Genomic DNA, 14,917 nt, shown 5'->3' on the forward strand with positions numbered 1-14,917 from the left:
GCCGATACAATATGTATTGCGATTCTCATGATTCTATATGTATTGTGATTCTCATGATTCTATATGTATTGTGATTCTCATGATTCTATATGTATTGCGATTCTCATGATTCTATATGTATTGTGATTCTCATGATTCTATATGTATTGCGATTCTCACCATTCTATATGTATTGTGATTCTCATGATTCTATATGTATTGCGATTCTCATGATTCTATATGTATTGTGATTCTCATGATTCTATATGTATTGCGCTTCTCACCATTCTATATGTATTGTGATTCTCATGATTCTATATGTATTGTGATTCTCATGATTCTATATGTATTGTGAGTCTCATGATTCTATATGTATTGCGATTCTCATGATTCTATATGTATTGCGATTCTCATGATTCTATATGTATTGCGATTCTCATGATTCTATATGTATTGCGATTCTCATGATTCTATATGTATTGCGATTCTCATGATTCTATATGTATTGCGATTCTCATGATTCTATATGTATTGCGAGTCGATTTTCCAAACATATTGCTCACCATATGTCTGCTGCAGAGAGACAAGAGAGAGCACGAGAAAACAAGTTCTGATCAGTCAGGGAAACATGTTGGCTTACTATTTAAAAGAAAATGGAGAACAACCTATAGGATTAAAAATACCTGCGTTTTGGCACAGCTGACTAGCGCCAGCTAACGCTACAACAGTAGCAAAAAATATATATTTTATGTATTTTTTCAATCAGTACTTGGGGTCAAATATCGATATAATATCATCCAACTATAGTATTGCGATATATGTCACTGTATCGATTTCCCCTCCCATCACTAATAGATTGTGTAGTGCTACTGCATTTGAGGCTAAAGTTGTTTTTTCACACATTGTCTTGGAGACAGATGAGTTCTGAAAATAGAATGACTTTTTCCTACAGAGTCAAGGATTGGTGCTATTGTAGAGGATGTGAGTATTTATAGGTACTCTTTGTCTTTGCATGCATGGCTTTCACCCTCACAGTTTTTTATTTTATTTTATGTTATTTTTTTACAATTTGTAGCACACAGGGAATTGGGTCATGTCCTCTGCCATGTAACGCAATAAAACACAACCAACTAATCTCAAAGCAAAATGATGATGTAGCTGGCTGAGCCTACTGGATCCTTATTCCACACTGCAAATACTTCTGTTTTTACTCTTGTAGTAAATGAGTGGTGGAAAAGAGTTGAATACATCTCACCCCAGGCTAGATCTAGCCTAAACAATTAATTATGATTTACAGTAACCCATATCACGTGCCAATGCTGCCTTTCCATGTCCATCTCACATGGACTTTAACACTATTTTATCGGCCTTGGCTTTGTGTCAAAACCTGATCCTGACTGTACTATAGGGAGAGGAGTCAGTGCCTCGTGTGCCAGCCAGTCAGTGTATTGATGCACTTGGCCCTCTCTGATAGGGCCAGTGAGCAAGGGCACATCCACACGCAGCAGCAGAATAAAGACAATGCTTGGCGGGCTTCCCTAGCACGGCGCTACAGAGCTGACCAGTCTCAGGGGCTGCCTGGATACACTGGGGCAGAATAACCCCTTGGCTGGGCACTGCAGCCAGCTGAGTGGCCCTCCCATACATTATTTCATGGAAACTTTGCATGACTCCCCACTTGAAGATCAGCCACAATCATCATGGTTGAGTGTGAAGGATGAGAGACAGTTTAAACAGGGGAAATGCCAGATGGTGTGTAATTAGTGGAGGAGCCACCGACAGACATGGAAGAATTAGCGGGGTTAGATAAATGCCGATGCTGTACATTAAATGTCTCCTCCGTATTGATTATATGCTAATATATTCAGGGGGAAATGTTAGTATGCTTAGTGCTCACCTGCAATCAATAACAGGGGGACAGAGCCAAGTATCCCTGTCAACTGGACAACAACAAGGGAAAATGGCTAAATATCATGGTGGATGGTTATGAGCAGTCCACAACACTGTCAGTCATGTTGGCTCACTATTTGGGACATAATTGCACTGGCTATCTCTATGTGAATAAATACAATTATCCTGAATGGCCTGGGACCTAGTGTACCACATGGGGATGTGTGAAGCTCACTCCTCAGCCTGAAATGTCCCCACTTACACCACCGAATAGCTAACTTTTTGGTGGCATCGACTGGTAAGAATCTCCGGGAGTGTGGTCACGTCTGCTAGCAAGGCAGAGATCCCATGGGTTGGAACCTCGGTATGAACTGAATCTGGAGGAAGCAGTACTCGCTAAACTGGCAACGTGACATCCGTTACACATGGTGCTGTGATTTGGATCGGAAGTTGCACTCAGAACAACGCTGGGGTCGTTGTGGATTAAGTTTAGGGGATGAATCTATCACATGGGGATGTGTGAAGCTCACTCCTGAGCCTGAAGTGTCCCCACTTGTGTCACTGAATAGCTAGCTTTTCGGCTGTGCCGACTGGTAAGAAGCAAAGCAGAGGTACTGGGTTCAAGCCTCGGTATACGCCGAATCAGGAGGGAGCGGTACTCGCTGAGCAGGCAGCAGGGCATCCGTTACACTAGGCTAGACTATATGTGTCCATGCACAACTCCACATATGCTACTGAGTTAGCCAGAGCTACTTCAAACTAGAAAGAGCTGCTTCACATTTAGTTTAGTTAGATAGGGATCATCTTACTTAATGTCCAATTAGTAGTCAATGGCTGCTAACCAACTGATAAAATCTAGAGGGCTGTGAGATTTTGCATGAACAGTTTTTTTGCATAAATTCCCCAATGAATCTACTGAAAAGATTTAGTTTTTACGGAGACAATGGGAAATTCACAAATGAGTCAGACGAAATCTATCTCACTTGAAATGGGTCATTTTGGGATTATGATGTGCTTTGTATTGCCTGCACACCGAACGGCAATTAGACTTGATTCCTCATTGTTCTTCGCTGGGTTTTCATTCATCTCCACATCTGGATATGCAAATGGAAGGTTTATGGTCTTCTCTTCAAACTGTTCTCAGCATATTTGAAGATATTCCCTGTGTCTGTCTGTCCTATTCTAGGCCATGGAAGAGTGTGTTTTGTCTGTTGGGCAGATTAAAAGTATGAGTTTAAGGAGTAAGGAGCCAAAGGAAGGACGGAACGAAGCCCAGGATCTGTCCTCTCCTTTTCCCTCCCTGCCTCTGTACAGACCCATTAAAGGCTTGTTATTCCACTGATAACACTGTTTCTTTATTGAGTTGTACAATGAGACTGTCTCTGTTTGATTGACTGGGAAATTGCATATGAAACATGGTTCTGTATTTATCTGTGATGTTATGTCATTCTGGATGTATCATCTCCAGAGGCTAGAAGCTCACAGATTGATCTATCATTTATGCACATTAGCAGGAGACAAGAAAGTAATTTGAATTAAACTCCCTCTGCCTCTTCATCGGTTTAGAGACATTGTCTTATCTGCTAGCAAGACAAATAGCTTTGGGTTGAACATTTTTGATACAGCATGCTGTTTTATACTAGATAAATGCTGATTGCATGTGAATAGCTGTATCTGACACATTGAACACATTTTCATATCATATTCAATAGGCATAATTGTATCCTTATCCTGTTAACCTTCTCTTGTGTTCTCTTTGCCTTCCCCTCTCATCATCAACATGTCCTGCAGGTACAAAGGCTTTATAAAGGACTGTCCAAGTGGTCAGCTGGATGCGGTGGGCTTTCAGAACATCTACAAGCAGTTCTTCCCTTTTGGTGACCCCACCAAGTTTGCTTCTTTTGTCTTCAACGTCTTTGATGAAAACAAGGTTCTTGATTGTTGATTCCTTCATTTGTTCCTCCACAAGTACATGTGCTTTTTATGTGATTTTAATTACAATTTCAAAGTCACTGCAATCTTAGTAAACAAACGGTAACATATAGTACAAAGGTTGAGGGTGCTGTCTCTGGTTGGTACTGGTAGTGTCTAGTCATGTTACTGGTAGTGTCTGGTCATGGTACTGGTAGTGTCTGGTCATGGTACTGGTAGTGTCTGGTCATGGTACTGGTAGTCTCTGGTCATTGTACTGGTAGTGTCTAGTCATGGTACTGGTAGTGTCTGGTCATGGTACTGGTAGTGTCTGGTCATGTTACTGGTAGTGTCTAGTCATGTTACTGGTAGTGTCTGGTCATGGTGCTGGTAGTGTCTAGTCATGGTACTAGTAGTGTTTGGTAATGGTACTGGTAGTGTCATGGTACTGGTAGTGTTTGGGTCATGGTACTGGTAGTGTTTGGGTCATGGTACTGGTAGTGTCTGGTCATGGTACTGGTAGTGTCTGGTCATGGTACTGGTAGTGTTTGGTCATGGTACTGGTAGTGTCTGGTCATGGTACTGGTAGTGTCTGGTCATAGTATTGGTAGTGTCTGGTACTGGTAGTGTCTGGTCATGGTACTGGTAGTGTCTGGTCATAGTATTGGTAGTGTCTGGTACTGGTAGTGTCTGGTCATGGTACTGGTAGTGTCTGGTACTGGTAGTGTCTGGTCATGGTACTGGTAGTGTCTGGTCATGGTACTGGTAGTGTTTGGTCATGGTACTGGTAGTGTCTGGTCATGGTACTGGTAGTGTCTGGTCATAGTATTGGTAGTGTCTGGTACTGGTAGTGTCTGGTCATGGTACTGGTAGTGTCTGGTACTGGTAGTGTCTGGTCATGGTACTGGTAGTGTCTGGTACTGGTAGTGTCTGGTCATGGTACTGGTAGTGTCTGGTCATGGTACTTGTAGTGTTTAGTCATGGTACTGGTAGTGTCTGGTCATGGTACTGGTAGTGTCTAGTCATGTTACTGGTAGTGTCTGGTCATGATACTGGTAGTGTCTGGTCATGGTACTGGTAGTGTCTAGTCATGGTACCGGTAGTGTCTGGTCATGGTACCGGTAGAGTCTGGTCATGGTACCGGTAGAGTCTGGTCATGGTACTGGTAGTGTCTGGTCATGGTACTGGTAGTGTCTGGTCATGGTACTGGTAGTGTCTGGTCATGTTACTGGTAGTGTCTAGTCATGTTACTGGTAGTGTCTGGTCATGGTGCTGGTAGTGTCTAGTCATGGTACTAGTAGTGTTTGGTAATGGTACTGGTAGTGTCATGGTACTGGTAGTGTTTGGGTCATGGTACTGGTAGTGTTTGGGTCATGGTACTGGTAGTGTCTGGTGATGGTACTGGTAGTGTCTGGTCATGGTACTGGTAGTGTCTGGTCATGGTACTGGTAGTGTCTGGTCATAGTATTGGTAGTGTCTGGTACTGGTAGTGTCTGGTCATGGTACTGGTAGTGTCTGGTACTGGTAGTGTCTGGTCATGGTACTGGTAGTGTCTGGTCATGGTACTGGTAGTGTTTGGTCATGGTACTGGTAGTGTCTGGTCATGGTACTGGTAGTGTCTGGTCATAGTATTGGTAGTGTCTGGTACTGGTAGTGTCTGGTCATGGTACTGGTAGTGTCTGGTACTGGTAGTGTCTGGTCATGGTACTGGTAGTGTGGTCATGGTACTGGTAGTGTCTGGTACTGGTAGTGTCTGGTCATGGTACTGGTAGTGTCTGGTCATGGTACTTGTAGTGTTTAGTCATGGTACTGGTAGTGTCTGGTCATGGTACTGGTAGTGTCTAGTCATGTTACTGGTAGTGTCTAGTCATGGTACTGGTAGTGTCTAGTCGTGGTACTGGTAGTGTCTATTCATGTTACTGGTTGTGTCTGGTCATGGTACTGGTAGTGTCTGGTCATGGTACTGGTAGTGTCTGGTACTGTTAGTGTCTAGTCATGTTACTGGTAGTGTCTGGTCATGGTACTGGTAGTGTCTGGTACTGGTAGTGTCTGGTCATGGTACTGGTAGTGTCTGGTCATGGTACTGGTAGTGTCTGGTCATGATACTGGTAGTGTCTGGTCATGGTACTGGTAGTGTCTAGTCATGGTACTGGTAGTGTCTAGTCATGGTACTGGTAGTGTCTGGTCATGGTACTGGTAGTGTCTAGTCATGTTACTGGTAGTGTCTAGTCATGTTACTGGTAGTGTCTGGTCATGGTACTGGTAGTGTCTAGTCATGTTACTGGTAGTGTCTAGTCATGTTACTAGTAGTGTCTGGTCATGGTGCTGGTAGTGTCTAGTCATGGTACTGGTAGTGTCTGGTCATGGTACTGGTAGTGTCTAGTCATGTTACTGGTAGTGTCTAGTCATGTTACTGGTAGTGTCTGGTCATGGTACTGGTAGTGTCTAGTCATGTTACTGGTAGTGTCTAGTCATGTTACTAGTAGTGTCTGGTCATGGTGCTGGTAGTGTCTAGTCATGGTACTGGTAGTGTTTGGTAATGGTACTGGTAGTGTCTAGTCATGGTACTGGTAGTGTCTGGTCATGGTACTGGTAGTGTCTGGTACTGGTAGTGTCTGGTCATGGTACTGGTAGTGTGGTCATGGTACTGGTAGTGTCTGGTACTGGTAGTGTCTGGTCATGGTACTGGTAGTGTCTGGTCATGGTACTGGTAGTGTCTATTCATGTTACTGGTTGTGTCTGGTCATGGTACTGGTAGTGTGGTCATGGTACTGGTAGTGTCTGGTACTGGTAGTGTCTGGTCATGGTACTGGTAGTGTCTATTCATGTTACTGGTTGTGTCTGGTCATGGTACTGGTAGTGTCTGGTCATGGTACTGGTAGTGTCTGGTACTGTTAGTGTCTAGTCATGTTACTGGTAGTGTCTGGTCATGGTACTGATAGTGTCTGGTACTGGTAGTGTCTGATCATGGTACTGGTAGTGTCTAGTCATGGTACTGGTAGTGTCTGGTCATGGTACTGGTAGTGTCTAGTCAAGGTACTCGTAGTATCTAGTCATATTACTGGTAGTGTATGGTACTGGTAGTGTCTAGTCATGGTACTGGTAGTGTCTAGTCATGGTACTGGTAGTGGCTATTCATGTTACTGGTAGTGTCTGGTCATGGTACTGGGAGTGTCTGGTACTGGTAGTGTCTGGTCATGGTACTGGTAGTGTCTGGGCATGGTACTGGTAGTGTCTGGGCATGGTACTGGTAGTGTCTGGTCATGGTACTGGTAGTGTCTAGTCATGTTACTGGTAGGTCTGGTCATGGTGCTGGTAGTGTCTGGTCATGGTACTGGTAGTGTCTAGTCATGGTACTGGTAGGGACTGGTCATGGTACTGGTAGTGTCTGGTCATGTTACTGGTAATGTTTGGTACTGGTAGTGTCTGGTCATGTTACTGGTAGTGTCTGGTACTGGTAGTGTCTAGTCATGGTACTGGTAGTGTCTGGTCATGGTAGTGGTAGTGTCTGGTACTGGTAGTGTCTGGCCATGGTACTGGTAGTGTCTAGTCATGGCACTGGTAGTGTCTGGTACTGATAGTGCCTGGTCATGGTACTTGTAGTGTTTAGTCATGGTACTGGTAGTGTCTAGTCATGGTAATGGTAGTGTCTAGTCATGGTAATGGCAGTGTCTGGTCATGGTACTGGTAGTGTCTAGTCATGGTACTGGTAGGGACTGGTCATGGTACTGGTAGTGTCTAGTCATGGTACTGGTAGTGTCTAGTCATGGTAATGGTAGTGTCTAGTCATGGTAATGGTAGTGTCTGGTCATGGTACTGGTAGTGTCTAGTCATGGTACTGGTAGGGACTGGTCATGGTACTGGTAGTGTCTGGTCATGTTACTGGTAATGTCTGGTACTGGTAGTGTCTGGTCATGTTACTGGTAGTGTCTGGTACTGGTAGTGTCTAGTCATAGTACTGGTAGTGTCTGGTCATGGGAGTGGTAGTGTCTGGTACTGGTAGTGTCTGGCCATGGTACTGGTAGTGTCTAGTCATGGCACTGGTAGTGTCTGGTACTGATAGTGCCTGGTCATGGTACTTGTAGTGTTTAGTCATGGTACTGGTAGTGTCTGGTCATGGTACTGGTAGTGTCTAGTCATGGTAATGGTAGTGTCTAGTCATGTTACTGGTAGTGTCTGGTCAAGGTACTGGTAGTGTCTGGTCATGGTACTGGTAGTGTCTGGTACTGTTAGTGTCTAGTCATGTTACTGGTAGTGTCTGGTCATGGTACTGATAGTGTCTGGTACTGGTAGTGTCTGATCATGGTACTGGTAGTGTCTAGTCATGGTACTGGTAGTGTCTGGTCATGGTACTGGTAGTGTCTAGTAATGGTAGTGTCTGGTCATGGTACTGGTAGTGTCTGGTACTGGTAGTGTCTGGTCATGGTACTGGTAGTGTCTGGTACTGGTAGTGTCTGGTCATGGTACTGGTAGTGTCTGGTCATGGTACTTGTAGTGTTTAGTCATGGTACTGGTAGTGTCTGGTCATGGTACTGGTAGTGTCTAGTCATGTTACTGGTAGTGTCTGGTCATGATACCGGTAGTGTCTGGTCATGGTACTGGTAGTGTCTGGTCATGGTACTGGTAGTGTCTGGTCATGGTACTGGTAGAGTCTGGTCATGGTACTGGTAGGTCTGGTCATGGTACTGGTAGTGTCTGGTCATGGTACTGGTAGTGTCTAGTCATGGTACTGGTAGTGTCTGGTCATGTTACTGGTAGTGTCTAGTCATGTTACTGGTAGTGTCTGGTCATGGTGCTGGTAGTGTCTAGTCATGGTACTAGTAGTGTTTGTAATGGTACTGGTAGTGTCATGGTACTGGTAGTGTTTGGGTCATGGTACTGGTAGTGTTTGGGTCATGGTACTGGTAGTGTCTGGTCATGGTACTGGTAGTGTCTGGTCATGGTACTGGTAGTGTAGTGTGGTACTGTGTCTGGTCATAGTATTGGTAGTGTCTGGTACTGGTAGTGTCTGGTCATGGTACTGGTAGTGTCTGGTACTGGTAGTGTCTGGTCATGGTACTGGTAGTGTCTGGTCATGGTACTGGTAGTGTTTGGTCATGGTACTGGTAGTGTCTGGTCATGGTACTGGTAGTGTCTGGTCATAGTATTGGTAGTGTCTGGTACTGGTAGTGTCTGGTCATGGTACTGGTAGTGTCTGGTACTGGTAGTGTCTGGTCATGGTACTGGTAGTGTGGTCATGGTACTGGTAGTGTCTGGTACTGGTAGTGTCTGGTCATGGTACTGGTAGTGTCTGGTCATGGTACTTGTAGTGTTTAGTCATGGTACTGGTAGTGTCTGGTCATGGTACTGGTAGTGTCTAGTCATGTTACTGGTAGTGTCTAGTCATGGTACTGGTAGTGTCTAGTCGTGGTACTGGTAGTGTCTATTCATGTTACTGGTTGTGTCTGGTCATGGTACTGGTAGTGTCTGGTCATGGTACTGGTAGTGTCTGGTACTGTTAGTGTCTAGTCATGTTACTGGTAGTGTCTGGTCATGGTACTGGTAGTGTCTGGTACTGGTAGTGTCTGGTCATGGTACTGGTAGTGTCTAGTCATGGTACTGGTAGTGTCTGGTACTGGTAGTGTCTGGTCATGGTACTGGTAGTGTCTGGTCATGGTACTGGTAGTGTATATTCATGTTACTGGTTGTGTCTGGTCATGGTACTGGTAGTGTGGTCATGGTACTGGTAGTGTCTGGTACTGGTAGTGTCTGGTCATGGTACTGGTAGTGTCTGGTCATGGTACTGGTAGTGTCTATTCATGTTACTGGTTGTGTCTGGTCATGGTACTGGTAGTGTCTGGTCATGGTACTGGTAGTGTCTGGTACTGTTAGTGTCTAGTCATGTTACTGGTAGTGTCTGGTCATGGTACTGATAGTGTCTGGTACTGGTAGTGTCTGATCATGGTACTGGTAGTGTCTAGTCATGGTACTGGTAGTGTCTGGTCATGGTACTGGTAGTGTCTAGTCAAGGTACTCGTAGTATCTAGTCATATTACTGGTAGTGTATGGTACTGGTAGTGTCTAGTCATGGTACTGGTAGTGTCTAGTCATGGTACTGGTAGTGGCTATTCATGTTACTGGTAGTGTCTGGTCATGGTACTGGGAGTGTCTGGTACTGGTAGTGTCTGGTCATGGTACTGGTAGTGTCTGGGCATGGTACTGGTAGTGTCTGGGCATGGTACTGGTAGTGTCTGGTCATGGTACTGGTAGTGTCTAGTCATGTTACTGGTAGGTCTGGTCATGGTGCTGGTAGTGTCTGGTCATGGTACTGGTAGTGTCTAGTCATGGTACTGGTAGGGACTGGTCATGGTACTGGTAGTGTCTGGTCATGTTACTGGTAATGTTTGGTACTGGTAGTGTCTGGTCATGTTACTGGTAGTGTCTGGTACTGGTAGTGTCTAGTCATGGTACTGGTAGTGTCTGGTCATGGTAGTGGTAGTGTCTGGTACTGGTAGTGTCTGGCCATGGTACTGGTAGTGTCTAGTCATGGCACTGGTAGTGTCTGGTACTGATAGTGCCTGGTCATGGTACTTGTAGTGTTTAGTCATGGTACTGGTAGTGTCTAGTCATGGTAATGGTAGTGTCTAGTCATGGTAATGGCAGTGTCTGGTCATGGTACTGGTAGTGTCTAGTCATGGTACTGGTAGGGACTGGTCATGGTACTGGTAGTGTCTAGTCATGGTACTGGTAGTGTCTAGTCATGGTAATGGTAGTGTCTAGTCATGGTAATGGTAGTGTCTGGTCATGGTACTGGTAGTGTCTAGTCATGGTACTGGTAGGGACTGGTCATGGTACTGGTAGTGTCTGGTCATGTTACTGGTAATGTCTGGTACTGGTAGTGTCTGGTCATGTTACTGGTAGTGTCTGGTACTGGTAGTGTCTAGTCATAGTACTGGTAGTGTCTGGTCATGGTAGTGGTAGTGTCTGGTACTGGTAGTGTCTGGCCATGGTACTGGTAGTGTCTAGTCATGGCACTGGTAGTGTCTGGTACTGATAGTGCCTGGTCATGGTACTTGTAGTGTTTAGTCATGGTACTGGTAGTGTCTGGTCATGGTACTGGTAGTGTCTAGTCATGGTAATGGTAGTGTCTAGTCATGTTACTGGTAGTGTCTGGTCATGGTACTGGTAGTGTCTGGTCATGGTACTGGTAGTGTCTGGTACTGTTAGTGTCTAGTCATGTTACTGGTAGTGTCTGGTCATGGTACTGATAGTGTCTGGTACTGGTAGTGTCTGATCATGGTACTGGTAGTGTCTAGTCATGGTACTGGTAGTGTCTGGTCATGGTACTGGTAGTGTCTGGTCATGGTACTGGTAGTGTCTAGTAATGGTAGTGTCTAGTCATGTTACTGGTAGTGTCTGGTCATGGTACTGGTAGTGTCTAGTCATGGTACTGGTAGTGTCTAGTCGTGGTACTGGTAGTGTCTATTCATGTTACTGGTTGTGTCTGGTCATGGTACTGGTAGTGTCTGGTCATGGTACTGGTAGTGTCTGGTACTGTTAGTGTCTAGTCATGTTACTGGTAGTGTCTGGTCATGGTACTGATAGTGCCTGGTACTGGTAGTGTCTGATCATGGTACTGGTAGTGTCTAGTCATGGTACTGGTAATGTCTGGTCATGGTACTGGTAGTGTCTAGTCAAGGTACTCGTAGTATCTAGTATATTACTGGCAGTGTATGGTACTGGTAGTGTCTAGTCATGGTACTGGTAGTGGCTATTCATGTTACTGGTAGTGTCTGGTCATGGTACTGGGAGTGTCTGGTACTGGTAGTGTCTGGTCATGGTACTGGTAGTGTCTGGTCATGGTACTGGTAGTGTCTAGTCATGTTACTGGTAGTGTCTAGTCATGGTACTGGTAGTGTCTAGTCATGTTACTGGTAGTGTCTAGTCATGTTACTGGTAGTGTCTAGTCATGTTACTGGTAGGTCTGGTCATGGTGCTGGTAGTGTCTGGTCATGGTACTGGTAGTGTCTAGTCATGGTACTGGTAGGGACTGGTCATGGTACTGGTAGTGTCTGGTCATGTTACTGGTAATGTTTGGTACTGGTAGTGTCTGGTCATGTTACTCGTAGTGTCTGGTACTGGTAGTGTCTAGTCATGGTACTGGTAGTGTCTGTTCATGGTAGTGGTAGTGTCTGGCCATGGTACTGGTAGTGTCTAGTCATGGCACTGGTAGTGTCTGGTACTGATAGTGCCTGGTCATGGTACTTGTAGTGTTTAGTCATGGTACTGGTAGTGTCTGGTCATGGTACTGGTAGTGTCTGGTCATGGTACTGGTAGTGTCTAGTCATGGTAATGGTAGTGTCTAGTCATGTTACTGGTAGTGTCTGGTCATGGTACTGGTAGTGTCTAGTCATGGTACTGGTAGTGTCTAGTCATATTACTGGTAGTGTCTAGTCATGGTACTGGTAGTGTCTAGTCATGGTACTGGTAGTGTCTGGTCATGGTACTGGCAGTGTCTGGTCATAGTATTGGTAGTGTCTGGTACTGGTAGTGTCTGGTCATGGTACTGGTAGTGTCTGGTACTGGTAGTGTCTGGTCATGGTACTGGTAGTGTTTGGTCATGGTACTGGTAGTGTCTGGTCATGGTACTGGTAGTGTCTGGTCACAGTATTGGTAGTGTCTGGTACTGGTAGTGTCTGGTCATGGTACTGGTAGTGTCTGGTAATGGTACTGGTAGTGTCTGGTACTGGTAGTGTCTGGTCATGGTACTGGTAGTGTGGTCATGGTACTGGTAGTGTCTGGTACTGGGTAGTGTCTAGTCATGTTACTGGTAGTGTCTAGTCATGTTACTGGTAGTGTCTAGTCATGGTACTGGTAGTGTCATCGTGGTACTGGTAGTGTCTATTCATGTTACTGGTTGTGTCTGGTCATGGTACTGGTAGTGTCTGGTCATGGTACTGGTAGTGTCTGGTACTGTTAGTGTCTAGTCATGTTACTGGTAGTGTCTGATCATGGTACTGGTCTCGTCTAGTCATGGTACTGGTAGTGTCTGGTCATGGTACTGGTAGTGTCTGGTCATGGTACTGGTAGTGTCTGGTACTGTTAGTGTCTAGTCATGTTACTGGTAGTGTCTGGTCATGGTACTGATAGTGCCTGGTACTGGTAGTGTCTGATCATGGTACTGGTAGTGTCTAGTCATGGTACTGGTAATGTCTGGTCATGGTACTGGTAGTGTCTAGTCAAGGTACTCGTAGTATCTAGTATATTACTGGCAGTGTATGGTACTGGTAGTGTCTAGTCATGGTACTGGTAGTGGCTATTCATGTTACTGGTAGTGTCTGGTCATGGTACTGGGAGTGTCTGGTACTGGTAGTGTCTGGTCATGGTACTGGTAGTGTCTGGTCATGGTACTGGTAGTGTCTAGTCATGTTACTGGTAGTGTCTAGTCATGGTACTGGTAGTGTCTAGTCATGTTACTGGTAGTGTCTAGTCATGTTACTGGTAGTGTCTAGTCATGTTACTGGTAGGTCTGGTCATGGTGCTGGTAGTGTCTGGTCATGGTACTGGTAGTGTCTAGTCATGGTACTGGTAGGGACTGGTCATGGTACTGGTAGTGTCTGGTCATGTTACTGGTAATGTTTGGTACTGGTAGTGTCTGGTCATGTTACTCGTAGTGTCTGGTACTGGTAGTGTCTAGTCATGGTACTGGTAGTGTCTGTCATGGTAGTGGTAGTGTCTGGCCATGGTACTGGTAGTGTCTAGTCATGGCACTGGTAGTGTCTGGTACTGATAGTGCCTGGTCATGGTACTAGTGTTTAGTCATGGTACTGGTAGTGTCTGGTCATGGTACTGGTAGTGTCTGGTCATGGTACTGGTAGTGTCTAGTCATGGTAATGGTAGTGTCTAGTCATGTTACTGGTAGTGTCTGGTCATGGTACTGGTAGTGTCTAGTCATGGTACTGGTAGTGTGTCATATTCTAGTGTCATCATGGTACTGGTAGTGTCTAGTCATGGTACTGGTAGTGTCTGGTCATGGTACTGGCAGTGTCTGGTCATAGTATTGGTAGTGTCTGGTACTGGTAGTGTCTGGTCATGGTACTGGTAGTGTCTGGTACTGGTAGTGTCTGGTCATGGTACTGGTAGTGTTTGGTCATGGTACTGGTAGTGTCTGGTCATGGTACTGGTAGTGTCTGGTCACAGTATTGGTAGTGTCTGGTACTGGTAGTGTCTGGTCATGGTACTGGTAGTGTCTGGTAATGGTACTGGTAGTGTCTGGTACTGGTGGTACTGGTGTGTGGTCATGGTACTGGTAGTGTCTGGTACTGGTACTTGTGTGTCTAGTCATGTTACTGGTAGTGTCTAGTCATGTTACTGGTAGTGTCTAGTCATGGTACTGGTAGTGTCTAGTCGTGGTACTGGTAGTGTCTTGTGTCTGGTCATGGTACTGGTAGTGTCTGGTCATGGTACTGGTAGTGTCTGGTACTGTTAGTGTCTAGTCATGTTACTGGTAGTGTCTGGTCATGGTACTGATAGTGTCTGGTACTGGTAGTGTCTGATCATGGTACTGGTCTCGTCTAGTCATGGTACTGGTAGTGTCTGGTCATGGTACTGGTAGTGTCTAGTCAAGGTACTCGTAGTATCTAGTATATTACTGGTAGTGTATGGTACTGGTAGTGTCTAGTCATGGTACTGGTAGTGGCTATTCATGTTACTGGTAGTGTCTGGTCATGGTACTGGGAGTGTCTGGTACTGGTAGTGTCTAGTCATATTACTGGTAGTGTCTAGTCATGGTACTGGTAGTGTCTAGTCATGGTACTAGTAGTGTCTGGTCATGGTACTGGTAGTGTCTGGTCATAGTATTGGTAGTGTCTGGTACTGGTAGTGTCTGGTCATGGTACTGGTAGTGTCTGGTACTGGTAGTGTCTGGTCATGGTACTGGTAGTGTTTGGTCATGGTACTGGTAGTGTCTGGTCATGGTACTGGTAGTGTCTGGTCATAGTATTGGTAGTGTCTGGTACTGGTAGTGTCTGGTCATGGTACTGGTAGTGTCTGGTAATGGTACTGGTAGTGTCTGGTACTGGTAGTGTCTGGTCATGGTACTGGTAGTGTGGTCATGGTACTGGTAGTGTCTGGTACTGGTACTTGTAGTGTCTAGTCA

At 45.3% G+C, this 14,917-nt stretch overlaps 1 protein-coding gene across 1 annotated transcript in view; it reads left to right on the plus strand.

Moving 5' to 3' along the window:
• Positions 1-14,917, plus strand: part of LOC115111537 (neuronal calcium sensor 1-like) — a 45,322-nt gene that overhangs the window by 19,460 nt on the left and 10,945 nt on the right. The window contains exon 4 of the mRNA XM_065011531.1: positions 3,661-3,799. Within this exon, the coding sequence (XP_064867603.1) occupies positions 3,661-3,799 (139 nt within the window). The remainder of the gene's footprint in view (positions 1-3,660; positions 3,800-14,917) is intronic.

This window comes from Oncorhynchus nerka, linkage group LG27, assembly GCF_034236695.1.
Source record: "Oncorhynchus nerka isolate Pitt River linkage group LG27, Oner_Uvic_2.0, whole genome shotgun sequence".
NCBI lineage: Eukaryota > Metazoa > Chordata > Actinopteri > Salmoniformes > Salmonidae > Oncorhynchus > Oncorhynchus nerka.